The sequence below is a fragment of the Myxine glutinosa genome, chromosome 9 (genome assembly GCF_964187855.1).
Source record: "Myxine glutinosa chromosome 9, kmMyxGlut1.1, whole genome shotgun sequence".
In the NCBI taxonomy this organism is placed as follows: domain Eukaryota; kingdom Metazoa; phylum Chordata; class Myxini; order Myxiniformes; family Myxinidae; genus Myxine; species Myxine glutinosa.
Genome location: NC_136269.1, coordinates 97910454 through 97933163, shown reverse-complemented (window position 1 = coordinate 97933163; position 22710 = coordinate 97910454). Strand labels below are relative to the sequence as shown.

General features: G+C 41.6%; 1 protein-coding gene across 1 annotated transcript in view; it reads right to left on the bottom strand.

Moving 5' to 3' along the window:
* Positions 1 to 22710, bottom strand: part of LOC137435739 (T-box transcription factor TBX20) — a 48494-nt gene that overhangs the window by 12616 nt on the left and 13168 nt on the right. The window contains 3 exon segments of the mRNA XM_078785113.1: positions 1523 to 1632; positions 16787 to 16863; positions 20424 to 20582. Of these exon segments, the coding sequence (XP_078641239.1) occupies positions 1523 to 1632; positions 16787 to 16863; positions 20424 to 20582 (346 nt within the window).

Here is a 22710-nt window from a genome sequence, read left to right as displayed (position 1 = left end):
ATCTCCTCGCTACTCCATTGGCCGATACTTTCTCTACTACTCCCTAGGTACCCTACTAGTATAATAATTTGAGAAGTGTCTGTTTGTGTGTTTGACTTCCATCCACTTAAACCACTGGAAGGAATGAGATGGAAAATGGTGGTTGCAGCCGGATGGGAGAGGGGGTGCGCATATGGGTTTTAGGCCAAAACAAGTACAAAAAGTTTTAATTAAAACAAAAGCCGCGTCGATGTTACACAATGCCTAGATGCAGCTGTGCCTATAACGTCGATGTTATAGGCACAGGACATTCCTATTGATTCGATTACTTGATTTTATTTTTGTGCAAAGTGAAAATATATCTCGGCAATTTCCCGTGTGTGGCGACGAATTTTTAATATATCTCGGCAATTTCCCGTGTGTGGCGACGAATTTTTAATATATCTCGGCATTTTCCCGTCTGTTATTTCAGGCGGTGTATGACTGACCATGCCGCGATTTTAAAAAATATATATCTCGGCAATTTCCCGTGTGTGGCCACACGTGAACGAAGCTATGCTCCTCTCTCCACATTATTGTGACGACGTATAAATTAAATATTTCATCGTGACGATTGTCATCAAATGGACGAATTTTTAATATATCTCGGCATTTTCCTGTCTGTTATTTCGGGCGGTGTATGACTGACCATGCCGCGATTTAAAAAATATATATCTCAATGGACTTTAAGTTACAGGCCTTTGAGAATTCATTTCGTTCTATAAAGGGCAACTTTCATCGGATTTTCTTCACGTTTTTTTTCAACCGAGTCTAAAACTATGTTAGCGACTGTGAAAAATGAAATGATATATCGAATTTGATTTGAAATAAAACTGTGAGAGAGGAAGACACCACGGGCCTACAAAACAGGCCTCAAAGCTATGCGAGTTAATAAAATGGTGGATATTTGTTTATATGAAGCCTCTCCCAAAATGGGTGGAGCTATGGTTCCCAGAATGGGTGGAGCTTCGAGGTTTTGTCTTCTCTGCAAGAACAAGAAGAAGAAGAAGAAGAACAACAACAACAACAGCTGAGGGCACTCTATGAGCAGCGTCTGCGACACGGCTAAAAAGATTAAGTGCATCGTCCCAGAGGTTCAGCATGGGGGCAACACCCAATTCTGTCTATGTAATTGTATCGAAGACTACCAGTGGTGGCGGTGGGTATTACAAGTCATATTGCAAGTATTAGCAGTCCTTAATTATGTGAGAATTATCTTATCCATAGTTGTATCAATATAATACTATTGGGTTTGACACTAGTTGTATCAATAATATGATGTTCCAAAGTATGTAAAGCATGATTGTTAAAATTATCTGTACACACACAGTACCACCTTTCATCGTCTTGACTTCGGCCCCATGAGCACAGAAACTTCGTCTGAAACACTTGTTTTCTGATCTCCTATTGAGGACTCCCAAATGCAATGGGTCCCAATGAAGATTTTGGAGAACAGCTCAGCACTGTGGGAATAGGCCAGTGGAAACTGAGCCAACACGCTTACCCCGTTGTTGTACGGCAGCTGCAGCCTCGTCGGCTTCGTCCGCCGTGGGGAACGCACGGAAAGGTGAGCGCGCATACGTATGCTTCTGAATGAGCGATTCCACTGACTCTCTGTACAAATAGAGCACGTGGCACACACGGGATTGTGGGATAAGGATAGGCACAGGACACGCACTGAGTCAAAAAAACAAAAAACAGCTTCAATTGTAATGCAATTCATACAATATGGTGAAAACAGTAAAAAATAAAAAATACTGCATGGTGCGACTACCTGCATTGTGCGACTACCTGCATTGTGCGACCACCTGCATTTGGTGACCACAATATCAGTGTATGGACTATATTTGCACATTTTAGAACAAAAATTGTTTGTGCTCTTAGCCAGCCATCATATATGATGACTTGTGATCTTAAAAGCGCTGGTCGCTCAACACAGGATTTGTGTTCACGGTTTCGAAATACTATTTTGTAATGATGTTATTTTCTCCCCTCCCTCTCCCCCCACACCCGCTTTTCACTCCCTAGACCCCACAGGTTTCAACATCACACGGTTTGTCACAGAGACCGAAATGAAGAGCGATTTGAATACAAGGGCCGTTGTGTGAACCGTCCGTGTGTGCACCTACATTCCAAGTGACATGGTGGCGGTCCTGCATGCTGTCTCAATCCCGCACAAAGCGTGCGTGTTTCTGTTTGCGATAAAAACACCATAAGTGGCACAGCGCCCAGGCCAGCACCCCACGGAAAGCACCTTTCATGCAACGCTGTTGTTATATCGGCTCATACCGGCGTGGAGTCTATTTACATACGGATTTGCTGTTTCGAAACGTATTTAATTTTACAAGATATGTCAAACTAATATGAAACATACTAAAACATTTAAAAAATAATAATAGGAAAAAATGTTTTTTTAATATATAATAAAAAAACATTAAAAATAGATATGATGTAAAAAAAAAATTCCCTGTGCGAGTATAATAAAAACAATATTAAAATATATATATACAATAAAATTAACATTTTAAAATATGTATACAATAAAAAAACATTTTGAACAAGCACATGTAGCTGTTAGACTTGCAGATGTTTTTTTTGTTGTTGTTTGTTTTTAATACAGTAATGCCTGCTTCGCTGCTAACGTTTTATATACAATAATACATGGTGCAGTGTACACATGTGTAGCTGTATATGAAACGGAAAAGCAATGGGCGTCTTAAAAATTATGACTGGTTCTATTTACATTAGAGTAGTGATTGTAAGGAATTTTAAAAATATGACATTTTTCCCTCAAAGGTTTTTCAACAATTCTCTGACACTTCCAGGGTACTGCAGAATGTGTGTAATGAGGGGGAGGGGGGGGGGGGGGGCTCAAAAAGTTATCAGAAGTGAGATACAATAGGTGAAGTGCCAATGCTTCAGACTTTTAAAATGTAAAATCGAGGCTCATGGAAGAGCGAAGCGACAGTCGACAAAAAAAAAAAAAAATGAAAGTGCGGCACAATAAGCAAAATAATGAATGGATAAAGAAAGAGGGGAGGGGAGGAAACACTGTATAACCTGCAAATCCAAGACTGTTGAGTTTGGCAGGGTGAATGGGGAGTGGAAAAGATTACAGGTAGTGATGGGGTATCCCATGATGGGGTAGTAGTGCACCGCATACTTGAAGCCGAAAGGGAAGAGTGTGGTTGAACAATCTCCGGAATAGCGGAAAGGCCGTTCCAGAAACGGTAAAAAAGTGGAACACAAAAGAGAAGAAGCTTGCGGAAAGCTTGGATTTGGGGAAATTAACTCACAAGGGACTTCCTGGAAAAAGAGGAGGTACAAAAAAATGCTGATGCGAAAATATAATCACTTGGAACGACATCATGGGTTGGCACCACAAACTTTGAACTTGGAACCACAAACACATCATGAACCACAAATTTGGAACCACACCCTAACCCGATCATGGTTACACATTTGATGGTTCAATCCTTTGCTTATATATATATATATATGTATATATCTATATATATATATATATGTATCTGTGCAGTGTCTGTGTTGTCTTGTCTTGTCACTGAACTACTTTCTCAAACTTTTCTGAAATCGTACCAAACTTCTGGTATGCACATATCTCTCCCGTCGGTATGTCCTAAGGGTATTTTATTTTTGAAAAATTTTCCAATTTTTTTTTTTGCATTTTTTGGGGAACATTTTTTTTTCCCCAACTTAAGTTTTCAACTTCAACTGTCAGGAGCTGCTTCTATGACCTCCAACCCTCAACATAAAAGATGTCCAGAAGAACATGGAGAAAAATTCAAATTTGTGCAGAGAATGGAGTGGAGCATCACCCGATAACATCCCCCACAATCTATGTGCAGAGTATTCACCCCTCCCGCATTCACAAAGTATTCACCCACATTGCTCGCCTTCCTACATATACAGATTGTGTCTTGGGTCTCAATCATTCTTCTCGTCCCGTTGCTTAGACCTGCATTTTTGACTCTCGCTCTGCTCATCATTCAATCATGACTCCCAAGCGCAAGACCAGTGCCGGAGATGCGTCGACTACCAAGAGGCAGAAGAAAGTGATGAGCCTGAGCGAGAAAGTGGAGCTGCTTTACCGGCTTTCGAGAGGAGAGAGTACGGCTTCTGTTGGCAGGCATTACGGCGTCACCGAATCCACCATTCGCTACATTCAGAAGGAGATGGCGATTCGTGAGAGAATTTCAGCGAGCGCTGCATTGAGTACGAAGGTGGTCACCCATGTCCGGAATGTCCACATGGAAAGGATGGATAAGACTCTCAGCATATGGATCGAGGACAACACACAGATGAGGGACTTCATGCTGAAACCCATGATGCTGAACCGTTCCAGAAACCCGCTCACCGAGGACGAGTCGGAGGCCATTCCAATGGTTTTCGTGGAGGAGGAGGCGGGCAGTAATGAGGAAGAGTTTCTGAGGTCCAACCTCACAGTCCATTTTCTGGGCGAGTTGCTGCAGGACATGCAGGCAGGTTGCAAGATGCTGACCCAGTCGTGGCATGGTACCACAAGTTCAAGAGAGGCTTGGATGATGTGCTGCTCCCGTACAAAGAGTTATATCAAAATGTTGGGCAATCTGCCAGGCAGCTCTCCATTACCCATTTCTTCAGCCCTGCTCCTTCCACCTCAAGACCATCAACACCCTCTCCTGCCGCACTCTCAGCATCGTCACCAGCGTCCTCACCTTCTCCTACCTCTCCTGCCTCTCCCTTGGTGCATGATTTTGCAGCACCATCATTTGGGTCGCCCTCAAAGTTAGAGGAATTCATGGGATTTTAATTCATCACCTCCATCATCCTCACCATCAGCATCATCATCATCATTTGAAAGTTGCGTGTGTTTGTAAAACTAGGGCGTGCCTGTACGTGGGTGCAAAAAAACATGCGTGCAAACAACAACAACAAAAAAAAACTTTGAAACCACGTGGCAGTAACGACCACAGAACCCCCCCCCCCTCTATTTACATGAAATGGTTTGGTCCATTCGCAAAGCCAAAGCGAACGGCTTGCGAGTACGGTAGAACCCCCCCCCCTCTATTTACATGAAATGGTTTGGTCCATTCGCAAAGCCAAAGCGAACGGCGAACGGCTAAATCGCCATAGCTCGGTAACTACTTCTCCGATTAATATGAAACCTTGAAAAGGCACATCCTCAGGTCCCCAGCAATATACCTGGCAAGTTTCAAGTATATCGGACCCGTGGTTGTCGAGAAACAGCGGTCACAGACAAACACACACACATACACACACACATACACACACACATACACACAGAGATTACTGGAATTATAGATAGATAAAAATTTTAAACGGTACATGATGGTGTTGTCGCTTATTTTTGTTTCACGGTGCGGTATGGATAAGCTGGTTAAGCACTTTTAATAAACTATAAGCGCATTCCTTCAATAAATTGGAAATAGTACCTGGTGTTGTCGTTTTTTATGCCTCCGCCGAAACAAAGTCGCCGGAGGCATGTTTTTGGGTTGTCCGTCTGTATGTCCGTCCGTCCGTCCGTACGGGCTAAACCTCGTTTTTCTCAGCAACCATATATCCGATTGAGACAAAACTTTCAGGGTAGGAGTGACACCCATGCAGAATGGTTTTATGATAATTGTGACATCATAGGTCACGTGGTATGACAGCCATGTTGGATTGAAAGCAAATAATTAAAAAAATATTTCTCGGAACCCGCTAAATGGAAAAATTTGAAACTTGGCACATTGTCAAGTACTCCCAATGGGGGAACAAAAGCATGATAATGATGACATCATAGGTGAAGTGGTATACCAGCCAAAAATGCTTTAATCGAATTCCTTATCCTAAAAATCTGAAATTGCATGCACATGATATATGACCCATTTTTATTGAAGTATTTCATTTATGACATCATAGGTCCCATGGTTTGGCAGCCATATTGGATTGAAGGAAAATATAAAATAATTATATCTCTGAAACCGCTCACCCTATCAATGCGAAATTTTACAAATATCATCTAACAGCACTGTTGCATACAGTTGGAAAATGATGATGTCATAGGTCACGTGGTTTGGCAGCCATATTGGATAGAAAAACGAACCTTATCGATCAACACGAAACTTCACAAACGTGATCCACTACCCATACATATGCAGAGTGATGTCATCTACCCGTTGTGTGACTATGTGGAGGCATATTGGCAATAGAGTGGCATTGTTCTAGTTTTTATTTGTATGCATTTTTTGTGAAACTGTAATCATGTGCATTTGCACATGATTATAGTTTCCCACGAAACATTTTAAACTTAAAAAAATTTCCTCTATGAATCAGGAACCGCCGGGAATCTATAACGTATCCCACTTTTCCCCATTGAAACAATGCCGCGGCATACATTCGCGGGATTTTGATCGACCTTCGCGGATTATCGTCAACATTTGCGGGGTTTGTCTCACCATTTCCAGTACTTTCATCGACCTTCGCGGATTTCGTCGACATTCTCGAGATTTGCTTCACCATTTGCAGATTTTGCCTCGCCATTCAAGATTTGTTGCTCTCTATTCGCGGATTTTCACGACTCGGGAACGCATCTTCCCTTTTTCCATTGAAACAATGCCCCCCTCCCCACTCCCCCCCCCCCCCCCCCCCCCACCATTCGTGGTTTCGTGGGACTTTCCAGGAATTATCATATATGTACATGTATATATATATATATGTACATGTATATTGTATATACATATGTTTTGAGCCATTGTCTCTGTGGCTGCGTCTGCCTTTGTTCCTCATGCAACAGCCACGTCTTTTAAGTTGCAAACCCCAAACTCTGGGAACAAATACTACTTTGTGTGGAGGGTAACATGTATATGCAGTATACCTCTCCCCCTCCTCCTCCCTTCCGTCTCCCTCCCTTCCCTTCACTCTCCTTCCCCACCCTCCTCCTCTCCTCCCCTTCCCCTTCCCCTCACTCACCCTCCCCTCCCCCTTCTAGTAGCAAGAGACGTGATGGCTAATTGGTCTGTCAGCGAAGCAACGACGGCTAGGCTCTTCTAGTAGCTGATGTTTCAGAAATATGTCCGATTCATAATTATGGACCTTTTCCCATTCCATAATTTAGCCAAAATGTGTGACCACTCAAAAGGTCTTATCGGTACTGTTGTAGAGCTTTTCCCATAGTATAATGGAAATCAGAGGTGAGATTACAGCCCACCACTACTACCCATATGCAGGCAGTTATCAAATTAACGATCCGAGTCATTTCAAAGGCAAGTGCTGTAATTCGTTTTTTTGCACGGAGAGAGGAGCAACTAATCTGATTGGGGATGGAGAAGGAGGAGAAGGGGGGTGGGAATGAGCTTTCCCCCTATAATCCCTGTGCTCACAAGATTTGCTCGTTGGATGATCTCGTTTGGATTCTATTGAGAGATCAATCAGATGGCTAACGCGGCCATTATAAAGATGAAAAAGCTAGACAAGTGCTGCGAAATCGCCATGTTTTGAGCCGCAGGTGGATCGCAAGCAGGCCAACATTCCTCGAACGCTGAAAAGAGTACAAGGTCATGTCACCCTCTCCTCACCACTTACATTTTATAGTCCATGTCATGCAAAGCTTATCAGTTATCATGTACAAAGCAAAGGTTGTATTTTCTTTGACATAATATTCCTTAACACCACATTTCAGTGCATGTGATGTGTCCTGTTACAATTCTTTCATTAAGATTTTGATATCGAGTGTTAACAGCGGCGTAGTGCCAAATTTTGAGGTGCTCAGTGGCTGCCTTTCAAAAATGGCGGTCATGACGTCATCACCAGGTTTACCGTCACATCAGGTTTTAACATGACACTAACTATTTGAGTCCCTAAAAATGAGTGATAAATGAAATATCCGCACATTTTACAATGATGAACAAAAGCATAACAGCTCATACCCACTTAACTTTGCAAGTAAGAATCACCTTGTAAGAAAAGGTGAAGTCAATTTAGTCTCTAACCATAGTTTTTGGACAAAACTACGTATTTTAATGAATTAGAAAAACCCTCTCCCTCCAGGAGTAGCTTAGTAGAGGAGATATTGGGGAAGGTGGAGCAAATTATATTTTGTGCTTGGGCGAGTAATCCCCTCCGTCTCCAGCAGGAGGTCAGGAAACCACTTGTACTGTGCCACATGTACATGCGAAGGACCTACGTCGTCTCCCCTGCCCCTCTCGTGGGGGCGGAAGGGGTAGTTGAGCCCATAACCTGACCCAGGGTGCTGCTGGGACATGTGAAAATTTTGGTGGAGATTGACCCAGCTATGTTTTATTTTTCTGTGATTTTCAGACACACACACACGTACCACATACAACACGCACAGACACAGAGACACACACACGTACCACACACAACACACACAGTCACAGAGATTTGCCTTATTCTATATCGTAGGATGAACATTTAAAAATAATTAATGCTGATAGCATGGCCGAGAAGTACGCACACTCACCTTTAAGCTGTCTATCCTGGGTTTGAATCCTGAACCAGCAATAAACTGTCATCCCGGTGTTTCACAGGCAAGGTGATCAATGTGTGTGCCGTCCTTCGGACGGACATTATACTGGGTGTTCCATCTGCTGGCATTATTTGTTTAGTTGGTGTCTTTCGCATTAGTTGGTATCTTTCTGGAAGATTTGGCTAAAGAAGGTTGGGGTTGAAAGTTGGAGGTCGGGGGTTCAAACCCCGGCTGAGTTATAACAAAGCCTTTAAAATGGTACCTGGTGCCTCTTTGCTTGACATTCAGCATTTAAAAGGTTAAGAGCCCGGACATTCCCCATAGGTTGGCATCCAAAGGGAAGAGGAAATTCCTCCTTAGGAAATGCCCCACTGAGTGCGCTGAGAAAAGTGGCGAGATTGTTGTGACGTCGCTGGTACCCAGAGTGCCCCCCGGAGAGTGATGGCACTCCCCCCAGGCTCAGTAGCTGCATTTGTCTCGTCTTGTGTTGTGTCACGTATGTTCATCTGTATGTCCATGTGTGTGTGTGGCAGCTCCACTACGAGCCTTAGGTCATGCTAAAAAAAAAATACTTGGGCCGGATAAACATCCGGGAGTATTGAAGGAGTTAGCAGAGTAGAGAAGCATCATGGTTATCTGTGTTGCCAATATGAGTCTGTATCATTTTATTTATTTTTTTTATTTTTTTTGCATACTGAATCGAGGCTCGTGAAAGAGCTAACATTTACTTCACAAACAAATCAACCAGACAAACAAAATATATAAAAAGAGGGAGCGGAAAACAAGATGGGGAGAGAAGGGGAAGCACACAAACACAACATTTGAGAGCAGGAAGATGTGTGGAAGGGAGAGGGCTTGGGGGGAGGAGGCGTGGGAAGGGGGAGGGGGGGGGGGAAGGAGAAGTATAAAACACAAGGACACCAAGGACTTCCAGGACAGAAGTTGGTATTTCAAAAAAGTGTAATTGGGGTGAAATTAGCGGGGGTAGAAAAGATCAAGGTTTTGGATGGGGGAAGATAAGAGATGGTGGTGAACAGCTGTTTTAAAGACCTGGAGGGTGGAGTGGGATTGAAGAGAGTGAGGGAGTTTGTTCCAGAGGCGGGAGAAAAGAGGAGTGAAGGTGAGCAGAGAGTCTTGATTTTGGCAGTTTAACCATAAGAGGGTTGCTGGCAGATCTTGTGCGACCTGTAGGAATATTTGGGGGAAAGAGCACAGAGAGAGCTGGGGGAGGCAAGGCCGGATAGGAGTCGGTAGAAGACGGAAAGACCACCAACCTGCCTGCGGTGAGTGAGTGAGAGGCCCTTGGAGTTAGCTTCATCGCGGGAGATTCCAATGATTCATTCATGTTTTGTAGGCCTACCTTTGCTCATACAAAGTGATAGCCATTCTTCACAAGAACAGGCACATCACTGATCCACCCAGACTTCAACTAGGTGTCGACATCCAAAGTTTTCCATGCCTTAATGTTTTCCTGGGTGTAAATACTTTTAGTAAACATAAGAGAATTCACTCTATCTGGATATTAAATGGTTGGAAAGCTTGTCCCTCTTCTGGGCCTTGTTGTATTTGGCAATTCATACGGGTCTGTGTTGCAATAATTATAAACCCATCGTTTGTTCTAATATCGCTCCCGAGACAAAGTGTCCAACATAACGACATATCCAAGCTTTGGGCCAAGCTTTAACCCCGATTGTTTTGGCCATGAAAGCACAGAAAGCATAATAACTCAACCGATCCTGAATGGACGTTCCTTTCTTTCTTTCTTTTCGTACTCCAATATGGCAGCAGCACACAAATTGCTGACGTCACTAAGCAACGTCCATTAGTAAATTCGGCTTTGGCGAACTATTGTTTCAATGGAAAAGAAAGGAAGGAGAGAGAGAACGAGGAAGAAAGAGTGAGGAAAATGACGGTGTGATGAGAGATGGTAATTGTGGAGGACTTAGCAGAGCTGTCGAAACAAAGTTGTGAATGCGTCGTGGAAAGTCGTAAATCGTCCACATACAGTAAAACATCCACAGCATGGGCGAATATTTGATGTTAAAGGGTAAATCGTTCATGAACAAATCTGGCATTATGGAGGCATTTCTGAAGGATTACAGAATAGCCTTTTTTATCCAAATGGAGAAAAATGCAAAATAGCATCCAAAAAGTGGGTAAAGCAACCTTTGTCTTTTTGTCTTTGTCTTTTTTTGATTAATGTTAGCTCTTACACGAGCCTCGTCTTGTATACAAAAAAAAAACGTTGACAAATTATAGGTTCAAAATGAATAATTAATTTTCATGTGACGTTCTTTTTCTTGTTTTTTTACTGTTGCAGAGCTAAGCTGTGCCTCCGATGGATCGAGGTGCTGAGTTCCAGCAGCACTACACCCCAGGTGCTATCGATGTAACATTTACCGTTTTAGACATGGCGTTTATCAAGCCGTAATGGCTAATGACTCTCCCTACCCACCATCCCTATCCCAGGCCACAACCCTTCCCCACGGAACACCAACAGCGGTCAATTGATCAGAGAGCGGCGGAACACTGCCTCAAAACGACCAGTCCATGTTACGTCGTTCATCCTCAGACCTTTATACATCCAGTTTGTCATTTGTCTTTATGATCTGCTGCAACGTTTTAAATATTTGACGGAAAAGAACTCAAGAGTAAATAAAAGTCCTTCGTGCAACATTATTACATACGCATGGAGGGAGACGCGGATGTGGGAGAAGAGGTAGTGGGTGGGTTGGCCCAGTGCGCACATGGAGCATACGAGGACGATGCGAGTTTGTCGACGGGAGTTTGTCGATGGGTGTTTGTCGATGGGAGTTTGGCGATGGGAGTTTGTCGATGGGAGTTTGGCGATGGAGGTTTGTCGATGGGAGTTTGGCGATGGAAATTTGTCGATGTGAGTTTGTCGATGGGAGTTTCGCGATGGAAGTTTGTCGATGGGAGTTTGGCAATGGAAATTTGTCGATGGGAGTTTGGCGATGGAAGTTTGTCGATGGGAGTTTGGCGATGGAAATTTGTCGATGGAAATTTGTCAATGGGAGTTTGGCGATGGAAGTTTGTCGATGGGAGTTTGGCGATGGAAATTTGTCGATGGAAATTTGTCAATGGGAGTTTGTCGATGGGTGTTTGTCGATGGGAGTTTGGCGATGGGAGTTTGTCGATGGGAGTTTGGCGATGGAGGTTTGTCGATGGGAGTTTGGCGATGGAAATTTGTCGATGTGAGTTTGTCGATGGGAGTTTGGCGATGGAAGTTTGGCGATGGAAATTTGTCGATGTGAGTTTGTCGATGGGAGTTTGGCGATGGAAGTTTGTCGATGGGAGTTTGGCGATGGAAATTCGTCGATGTGAGTTTGTCGATGGAAATTTGTCAATGGGAGTTTGGCGATGGAAGTTTGTCGATGGGAATTTGGCGATGGGAGTTTGTCGATGGGAGTTTCGCGATGTAAGTTTGTCGATTGAAGTTTGTCGATTGAAGTTTGTCGATGGGAGTTTGTCGATGGGAGTTTGGCGATGGAAATTTGTCGATGGGAGTTTGTTGATGGGAGTTTGCCGATGGGAGTTTCGCGATGGAAGTTTGTCGATGGAATTTTGTCGATAGGAGCTTGGCGATGGAAGTTTGTCTAAGGAAGTTTATCGATAGGAGTTTGTCGATGGGAGTTTGTCGATGGGAGTTTCGCGATGGAAGTTTGTCGATGGAATTTTGTCGATAGGAGCTTGGCGATGGAAGTTTGTCAATGGAAGTTTATCGATAGGAGTTTGTCGATGGGAGTTTGTCCACAAAATCTTGTTTGTTTGTTTGCATGTCCACAAAATCATAATCCTCAACTGAATATCAACATATCATTTGTAAATTTTCCCCTGAAATGTTTCCTTCATTTCTAAGTGTTTATTTCAATTAAATGTTGATTTAGCCATTTATAAAGCTACAAAGTTTATTTGAAGCTGCAATTAAACTTAATATATCAGGTTACCCCTCACACATACTGACTGACCCCATTCTCATATTGAAATTTGTCTAACTTGACATCTATCTACAAGTACACCCCTTACATATACAACTCGCATTTCATGCGTCGACAATAGTCGTGCAGCTTTCTTATACTTCTCATCCGCCATCCCCCATCACAAGCATGCACTTCCTGCCTAGATTAGACATTTATGTGGGAATTCCTGGTCTCCGTCTCTGTTTACAGTTGAAGTGTGCATACTGAGCAACATTTTATAAACTCACTTTTATATCTGACCTTTCACTCTGGACAAGCTTGAGATTACTTGGCCTAGAAGTGGGTACGAGTGCAATATGTAGAGGTGAGTGTTCCGAACTGCACTGCATTCTGTATTCAGAAAAAAAAATGTTGCGCATCCCAAGAATATCCTTTTTTACCCAGGGTGATTAGCATTTTTGGAGTTCTATCATTAGCTCATGCGAATCATGTGGCTTCAGAATGATGTCATTGCAATATTTGGTTATGGGTTCTGGTTATGCCTGGCTTGAATCGAGAGAGGTAGAGAAAGATAAAGAGACGTAGAGGGATGATATCGAAAGAGTGAGAGAAAAAAGAGAATTCCAAATGTTCTTCATCCTAGAAAAAAAAGGTATCGTCCTATGGTAGTCAGTCCTTTGTAATAACGATTTCCCATGATGGCGTCAAAAAACTGAGCTTTTTGGCAGAGAACAGTTTGTAGTTTAGTTGGGAGACTCCATTGTCACAAAAGGTTCGAGAACCACAAAGAAAATGCCAAAGCACAACAAACTTGAGGTTTTGTCAAAAAGGACAAAGGCTCAGATAGTACAAAGGTGGAAGTAATCAAAAATGCATTTGTTGTGCTTCCCAAGGTTAACAACATAATGCAAGTTGACGAAATAAATAAATATTTGGTCGAGGCCGAGCGAAGTGGGTCGAGGCCGTTTATTCATAATACGCGCAACACCCTGCAACCCACGCCTACAGAAAACAGACTTTTTGAAATAACAGCCACATTTTTCATCCGATCATCATGTGACTTTGTTAAAACATTCGACATGGGTAGGCACTCCTATGTTGAAAGCTTAGTTTCAATCTCTCAAGCAGTCGCGGAGAAAAATAATTTAAAAGCGAATGAATAAAGGTGAAAAAATGAGTCCGAAACAAAAAAGTGACGGCCTCGGTTGACGTTCCACAACATGGTCAAGGATGGTTGTGGACACCTATCACTACTAATGATAACTTGTTATTATTGCAATCGTATAATGGCACATCCATGTTTATTGCTTGTTGGTTCACAAGTTATCAAGTGACCACTATATTCGTCATGTGTGTGTGTCTGTCTGTGTGTGTGTCTGTCCGCAGCATAACTACCCGATGATATCATCCGATCTTGATGAAACTTGGGTGGGAGGTTGATATGATCTAGTTGTGTTCTGCCCAGAGTGGGCGTATTGCGCCCATTGTGGGCGGAGCCACGCCCGAAAAAGATGTCTTTTTAGGGGGTAATCGAGTTCAACCTACATCCTCTCCGAGGGAGTTGGTGGAATCTGACAGGGGTTTCGATATTTGGTTAGGCCAATGTCATGTGTCTAGCCCCATGGAGCTCGATTTTTCATTTTCACCCCAAGGTCACGAAATTTAGAAAAGTCAATTTTTGATGGTTTTATTACATTGTTCGCTTCCTGATAGGGTGAAATGTTGTACATGATCTTATATTATCACATACATCATGAAATACAAGTTTTCCAACAAATTTCAGAATCTTCGACCTTTGACCTTTGAAGGTCACAAAGGTCAAATTTTCTAAGTTGTCGGAATCGAACCGAATTTTCGGTATTGTGTAGCTAACTAACCTCATAACTGATTATGCATTATTTTCTATCTCATTTCAAGGTCAGTAACCTTCGTTTTGACATTTCAAGGTCACGAAGGTCAAATTTTCAAAGTTGTTGGAATCGAACCGAATTTTCGGGATTGTGTAGCTAACTAGTCTCATAACAGATAATACATTCCTATTTATATATTTTCAATGTCGGTTTTGACCCTTGTCATTGAATACCGCTCGCTCGTGAACCATCGTCGTCTCCTGACTTATTATTGCAATCTTATAATGGCACATCCATGTTTATTGCTTGTTTTATTTAATTCTGAATCAAGCAGGATTATTTCATGCCATGGCCTTGCTCTGAAAATCAAGGAAAATAATGATTTAATCACATATAAGAATATGCATAAAAATAAAAGATCAAATTTATGAAATCCTTAAAAATTAACATCGTCGTTCTGTTTTTTATGTGGAATGTTTACATTGCTCACATATATAACTTTGCTGAGTAACCGAATAGTTTGTGTTTTTCATTCATCCATCATTTGATGTAACGACATATTGTCACACACATTGCCTGGAGGGAGTTTGCAATGCCCCGAGGGCGGAGCTCCTGTAATTCGCATATGGCCAGTCTGGTCCAACGGATACCTGTTTTCTTTCTCACAAACTGTAATTGCACTACGGACGCAAATGAGTAACCACCTTGACAATAGCTAATTATTAATTTAAGGCATACAAGAGCAGAAACAAAGTGACACAGTAAATAAGCAACGACAATCGTAAATTACAATGGTATGGGCCAAGGGGAAGATTAAGGAGAAAGGGGATGGAATAATATCAAACATGGAGGGGAAAGATTAAAAGGAAAATAATAAGGAAAGGAAACAGGATTTATGGGAAGATTATGAGAGTTCAATGACACTGGAAGTGAGAGCTGGAAAAGCTAGACAGAGAAGTGACTGTTAGCAGCCACAGTTACTTTCAGAATAGGTGCGGCGAATGATGACACCTTGGGCTACCGGAAGAGACCTGAGGACGACCACAGCCCACAAAATGACAGTTGATACTCCTAGGAACCCCTGAGTGCATTGTTGTAAAATGCCACACCGGAAATACAGAGTCATGGCGAGAGACAGAAACATCGCCGAACCAAAATCGCTGACCACAGCCTTCAGGTCTCAGTCAGGGCGATTACACGCATTGCTTTGCCCTGCGGCTATTAGATGAACCAACTCTGAAAGCTGAACCGTTATAAAAGCAAAACCCAACTGCTTGTATTATGTTCACCATCAACTGCTGTGTCTCGAATCCTCACCAATTAAACTCTGACAACTATTGGGGATGCCTCTTCATGGTGGTTGTACCCTCTAACGCAAGTTGGGGGCCAAATCTTCCCCATTCTTCCCTGCTGCCTGGATTTGTCAAGGTAGCGCAGTCACGGTCAGAGTGCCGAACGGTGCCCGTGGACCGGTCCCTTTCCCTCTTCTCTGTCTCTCAGTCTCTGTCTCTCTCTCTCTGTCTCTGTCTCTGTCTCTCGCTCTGTCTCTCTCTCTCTGTCTGTATCTCTCTGTCTCTCTCTAACTCTGTCTGTCTCTCTCTCTGTCTCTGTCTCTGTCTCTCTCTCTGTCTCTCTCTCTCTGTCTCTCTCTAACTCTGTCGTGGCCCTGATTTCATGAAGGTGGGGGTACACAATCCTGGATGTGAGGGATCGGCTGTCTTTGTGGCATGCGCTTGTTCAAAGAACTGTCCGGGGCTATACAACAACAACAACAACAACAACAACAACAACTAAACTCCGTAATGTCTCAACATAATACTCTCACACTCTCTCGTCATCCCTTAAATCTTCACTCTCCATGATCCAATCCTGGTTCCTGTTCTAACCAACACACAAACCACTAAATCGGTTCAAGTGACGACTAGTTTAAACTAGCTGTAGCGAGCAGACATGCAAATGCCCGTTTATACATGTAGACCACCTCCAGGCCGGCAGACAGTGCAGGTTGAGCAGAAAAGTGGAATAAACTAATAACGGTCGACAAAATAAAATACCATCTGCTGGCCATCTCAAACTTACCCTGCATGGAGCAATAATGTTATATTTACATTTTTAGCATAATTTTCATAACAAAAGTATAATGCGCAATTTTATGGAACAGTCTAGAAGAAACGTTAAAGCAGCTGCAGAAATACTATAGAACAGTCTAGGAATGGAAAATACACTTCAAATGAAAGATATGGACATACTTTGTGAAGATAATATATTTACTAATATGTCTATTATAATCACCTGTTTTTGAGTGAGAGGTGACGCCATGGATTTAAAAGGGTCTGACACTGGCATTGTTACCGCCTCGTGGGAGAAAGTTCTGACGGAATAAACTGGTATTCCAAAAGGTTTATTTCACAGTATTAAGAGTTAAAATTATTGGTGACATTTCACTTTTGTTTCTATCAAAAATGAAATTAAGAATCCATCTCACCCACCTCTCCATGTCGCTCAGGCGGGACGAGTCGCGAAATCCCTTGGCAAACGGATTGCTGTCGATTTTCAGCTTGGTGATCTGCACAGACAATGGGAATGAGTTCCACAGACGTGAGCCTAAAAAGGGAATGAATAAACACACTCGCAAGGCTTGGGATCACGTCGCATGATGTGTTTTACAAGTTGATGCCATAAAGAGTATTGGTGTACAATGAATATGGGCCTGAAATTAAAATAAGTGATTTGTGAAAGGGTGAACACTGTGAGAGTGTAGCATGCACAAAGTCTGCTTTCATTGGTGTAAATCATTCACATTTGTACGATACGCAATAGACTCATTCAGCAACTCGCACATCAAACTAAACCCGGGCATTGCTTTGCACAACCCACCGCATGATGGAAAAAGAAAATGGTTCATAAACACTTTTGCAACGCATATCCATTGTCCACGTGCTCTTTGTGTGACTCTCCTTAAAATGCAAAGTTAATGTCATGTATGATAGGTCATTTAGCAACCGTGACATTGTCAAAAGAGGTCAGAAGTGATAATTTTCTGAAAATGGGCTTTTTGCAATCAAATCCATCTTTTTAGGCAACGCGCGAGCGATAGATACACTTTTCATGGAACTGAGGAATGGGATTCCTGAGTAAAGGAAGCTACGGTGCATTTGGGACACGGAGCGCAATTGGACATCTCCTCGACTAGCTCTTCTTGGACAATGATATGGTGATATTAAAGGGCCGAAACACACACACACACACACACACACACACACACACACACACACACACACCTAGATACTTTGAGAGCTGGGAGGACTCAATTCCATCTTCTGAAACACGCATATGGAGATAACAACCAACGACACAAACACACACTGAAATTATCAGAACGAGACATTCTCGGAATTGAAAAATATTTTCTTTCAAAATACAATATACTTGTAGATTATAGATAAAAATAACGTTCCATTTCTTGGGCTGCATGGAGTCATTGACCTCCATCTGAGAATACCGTAATTTCCTCTGATGTACGACGCTCGAAACTTTAACCGCATCTTGTTTCCCAGAGCAGTGCACATGCTCTTATAAACGTTGTAGAGCTTCAGTTAATCCATTGTGCAGCTTCAATTCAACCAAAGTGAAAGATTGATCCAAAGAAAGAGAAACAGAGAAATGAAGAATAATTTCAGCCTGTATTGTATGTCGACGCATCACTTTGAGACAAACTGAAATACAAGCAAACATGTAATCTCCTGACGCACATATATCTCTCTGAAAGTACCATACTCTGTTGCAGAGCGTGGACGCTGCAAAAGTAGTTTATTGGCAAGGATTATACTGGGTGGTTTGCCATTGCCTTCCCAGCAGTAGTTAGGGCAGGAATTTGGAACTAGTTCATGGTGTCGTCGATAGCTCGCCTACTCTTTACCACCAACTAATGCTGGCAGACGGGATACCCAGTTTAACGTCCATCCGAGGGTCGGCACACACATTGATGGATCACCCTGTCTGTAAAACACCAGGATGACAGTATATAGCTGGCCTGGGATTCGAACCCAGAAAGCTTTGAGGCGAGCGTGCGTACCTTAGGCCATCTTGCCAGCCCACACATACAGTATGTATATGTATATATATATATGCTTATGTGTATATATATATATATATATATATATATATATATATATATATATATATATACATATACATACATATATATATATATATATATATATATATATATATATATATATATATATATATATATATATATATATATATATATACAGTATATATATACAGTATATATATATATATATATATATATATATATATATATATATATATATATATATATATATATATATATATATATATATATATATATATACAGTATATATATATATATATATATATATATACATATATATATATATATATATATATATATATATATATATATATATACATATATATATATATATATATACAGTATATATATATATATATATATATATATATATATATATATATACAGTATATATATATATACATATCACCGATATGTTACATTGAAAATAGTTAAGTGACTTAGTTACTGACTGGTTAATTTCATGACCATGCAGGCATCAGCTGGACTTCATCACCAATGTTTCAACCCATTAAGCACAAGAACCTCTCCAAGCAGTGGGTGCACAACCTCAGTTGTGTTCATAGGTTACCAAATCAGGCAGCGCAGTGCAGCCTCAAGTTGGTGAGCTTTATTTGCGTTTATCTTTCGAGCTTATCTCACATTACCAGCATAGTACCATATTAAAAATCTACTTTTGTTGGTGTCTTTACAAGAATAATAATCTTTACAAGAAGAATTGGCTTCCAGTGGGAACCTCACTGAAAGCCTAGCTAGAACTGCAAGCAGTGATGATAGGCTTCCAGGCAAAATGGCCACCATACCATTACCACATGACTGATGATTTTAGAATTTGCAAAAAAAAATCCTCATGTATAGATCATACGTATGAAGTTTCGGATTGATCCGATGAGCAGTTCTGAAGATATAGATTTTCAAATATTTTTTCCTTAAATCCAAGATTGCCACCATACCATACAACTGATGGTCATAGTTGGCAAAAAAGTCCTCATGTGTAATCGATTAATACATATGAAGTTTCGGATTGAGCTGTTGCCCGATTCTGAAAATATCGATTTTCAAATATTTTTCCTTCAATCCAAGATGACCATTCATTATGACTTCTGAGAAACAGATATGGGGAGAGAGATGCTACTCACAGACATATGCTGCATATGAAAGAAGAAGAGGAAGAAGAAGAAGAAGAAGGAGGAGAAGAAGAAGAATAAGTAGAAGAAGAAGAAGAAGAAGGGAGACAGAGAGAGGCCACCATCCCAAAATGGAAATGTGAAAACTGTACACTATCATTGCTGTGGACTGCATTATATCAAATGATACGCAAAAGGGCAGAGTTGGGACCAGAATGTACAAAAATATTTTCATTGTTTCAATGACAGACAACGGTTGCATATGAATACGGATACTACAGATAGACACCTTAAAGGTGAATACTCCTGAGGTATATTGCCAACCCAAATGGTATGTTTCTGCACACAAGGATGAAAAGTGAAAAATATAGACTGCACCAGGCCAGAGGTGATCCAATCCACTAGCAGGTACACAGATTCTATCATTTTTGGCTTGCAGCTAGATGGAAAGCCTCAGCACGAATTCAAAGTGGACCTCATGACCATTCCCTCAGAGATGGAGTGAAAATATCCACAAAGTACGGGTGAATGCTCAGTCGTTAAACAATATCACAATGGAGTGGTCAACCACAGTTCTGACCTTATTTTTGGTATACCTATGCCAAACCTGTGAGGGCCCCAAACTGAACATCCTTCCAATGGACCAAACACACATTGATGCCTCGCCCAACATGCAAACCACCAGGACGACCGTTTATAGCCGGGTCGACATTGGAACCCCGGTTAGATAGTTCAAAGGTACGTGTGCATACCTCTAAAGTCTAAACGATCCACCTGCCCTTAGGTGGGATACCAGCTGGTTTTGATACCAAAATACCAAAACTTACCAGTTGGTTTTGATACCAAAATACCAAAACTTACCAGTTGGTTTTGATAGGCCGTGACGGCGGTGAAAACCGTTTCTGGGAAGACGAACGACCGAAACTCTTCGGACTTGAGGTTGAGCAAAGACGACGTGTGTTCCTTCTTCCTGATGATGTGCACCCGTGGTTGATACTTATGCATGGAATTAAGAATGATCTGCAAGAACACGTGATAAGTCACATTAATGGCTGGATTATATAATACTAGCGGAACTACCCGGCATTGCCTGGGGAAATTCAATGCAATATGTATTGAAATATTAAGTCAGAATTGAAAATGTCTTGGTAGCCCAGACGCAGATCACTTACAAGCAAAGTTTCTTTTTATGGCGTGAGAGTGAAAAATAAAATAAATAAAATCGAGTAATTAACATAAATAGATGAGCCCATATAATTTCTGTGCAACAGATGCAGAGTGGGGTGGGGGAGCCTGAACACGGTGTTGTAATAAATTGGATGCGCAATGCGCCGTAAATGGTCCTACTCCACATCCATCTTTATTAGAGAGAGTGAAGCCACCAGAAGTGCTACGGCAGGCATCTTACCGTGCCGATCATCTGGACGCAGTGGATTAAAGTTAAAAAAGCAACAGACGGATTGTACCAAGACGGGGAGGATTAGAGGTAGGGGAGAAATGCACCAAGGATATACACAGTTTCCAATATTACTTTGCATACATATGACCTCAACATATGATCTTCACAATACATATTACTCGATCGGAGCAGTGTGTAAGAACACTCGCTCAAGGCCTGAACATGGAAGTGTTATAATAATTCTGTGTAAAAGCAATCTTTTTAATAACAGGCACACGTGAAACACTATAATAATTACCCTCACCAGAGGAGAGAGTATTGCATTTGGGTCTGTTTGTTTGTCTGTTTATCTGTCTGTTTGTTTGTCCACACAGAACGTGAGTATGCTTTTCCCTGCAACCGTTGGACCGATTGCCAAGAAATTTCAAAATAGGAGCGCCTCCTCCTGTAGAATTTTGTTAATCATAATTATGACGTCATGTCACGGTGGTATGAGTGTGCCATCTTGGAAAAACTTTGCACCTTTATATCTCCGAAACCGCTCCATGGAAAAAATTGAAACATGGCTCATTGTCAAGTACTCCCCATGGGGAACAACAAATATGCATTATGACATCATAATAAGACAAGTAGAATTCTTGATCCAATCAGTTTGAAATGTCTTCAGCATGATGTAAACAAAAATTGTATGGGAGAATTAAATTGATGTCATCATTCACGTGGTTCGGCATCCACATTGGATTGAATATAAATCTACGTCGACAATAAACCACACATCCAATCTCTTATGGCTCTTTCTTGTTAAATTTGGGTTGTTGATAACAAATCATGATGCACAACCTCAACATATGATCTTCACAATACATTACTCGATCAATCCTTGGAAAAATAATACCAAAGTAGTGTATTAGCACAATACCCGATCGAGGCCTGAAGGCCAATTATCTGTTTTCAATGTTTTTTTATTGTTCATTTTTTTTCCAAACCTATCCCTCGACCTTCTTCTTGATAAAAAAGAATGCCATGCAAAGTGTGGTTGCATTGGTTACTGCAGGATCCAAATGCATAAATGAACACACACACTTTCATGTATATATATATATATATATATATATATATATATATATATATATATATATATATACGTATATATACTGAAACGCAAAAGAAACTTACCACCTTTGAAACCTTTAAATATCAACAATAACACTGCGTGTAGTAAATGTGTGAACTTATTTGTGGACAATAGTGTCCTCACTGTCAGACAAAACGGTCACGGATGGTCACTTGAACCTTCAATGGTCACTTCATAGCACAGCTGTTGAACAGCCGTTTTGACTGTCAGTGATTAGCCAAAGGGTACAGGATGATTTTAATGAGCTGCACGTGATGTCTTGATATTGGCTTTAAAAAGGCCAGTGCAAAATGGGCATTTCAATCAACATGCCACGATTGTCAAGGGATCAACGGCAGCGTGCCCTGGGCATGCTGCAAGGCGGGCTGAGCTACCGTGAGGTGGCACGTCGCCTTGGCTGTACACACCAGACGATATCGGCCCTGGTGGACAGAGACACCCTCCACAACTCTGCAGATGACAGACCTCGATCAGGGAGGCCAAGAGTCACCACTGCAAGGCAGGACAGGCAGATGGTCCGAAGTCACCTGCGGGATCGATTCCGTCCAGCATCCCGCACTGCGGCAGAAACTCCGGGGTGTGCAAACCCACGGATCTCCAATGATACTGCACGA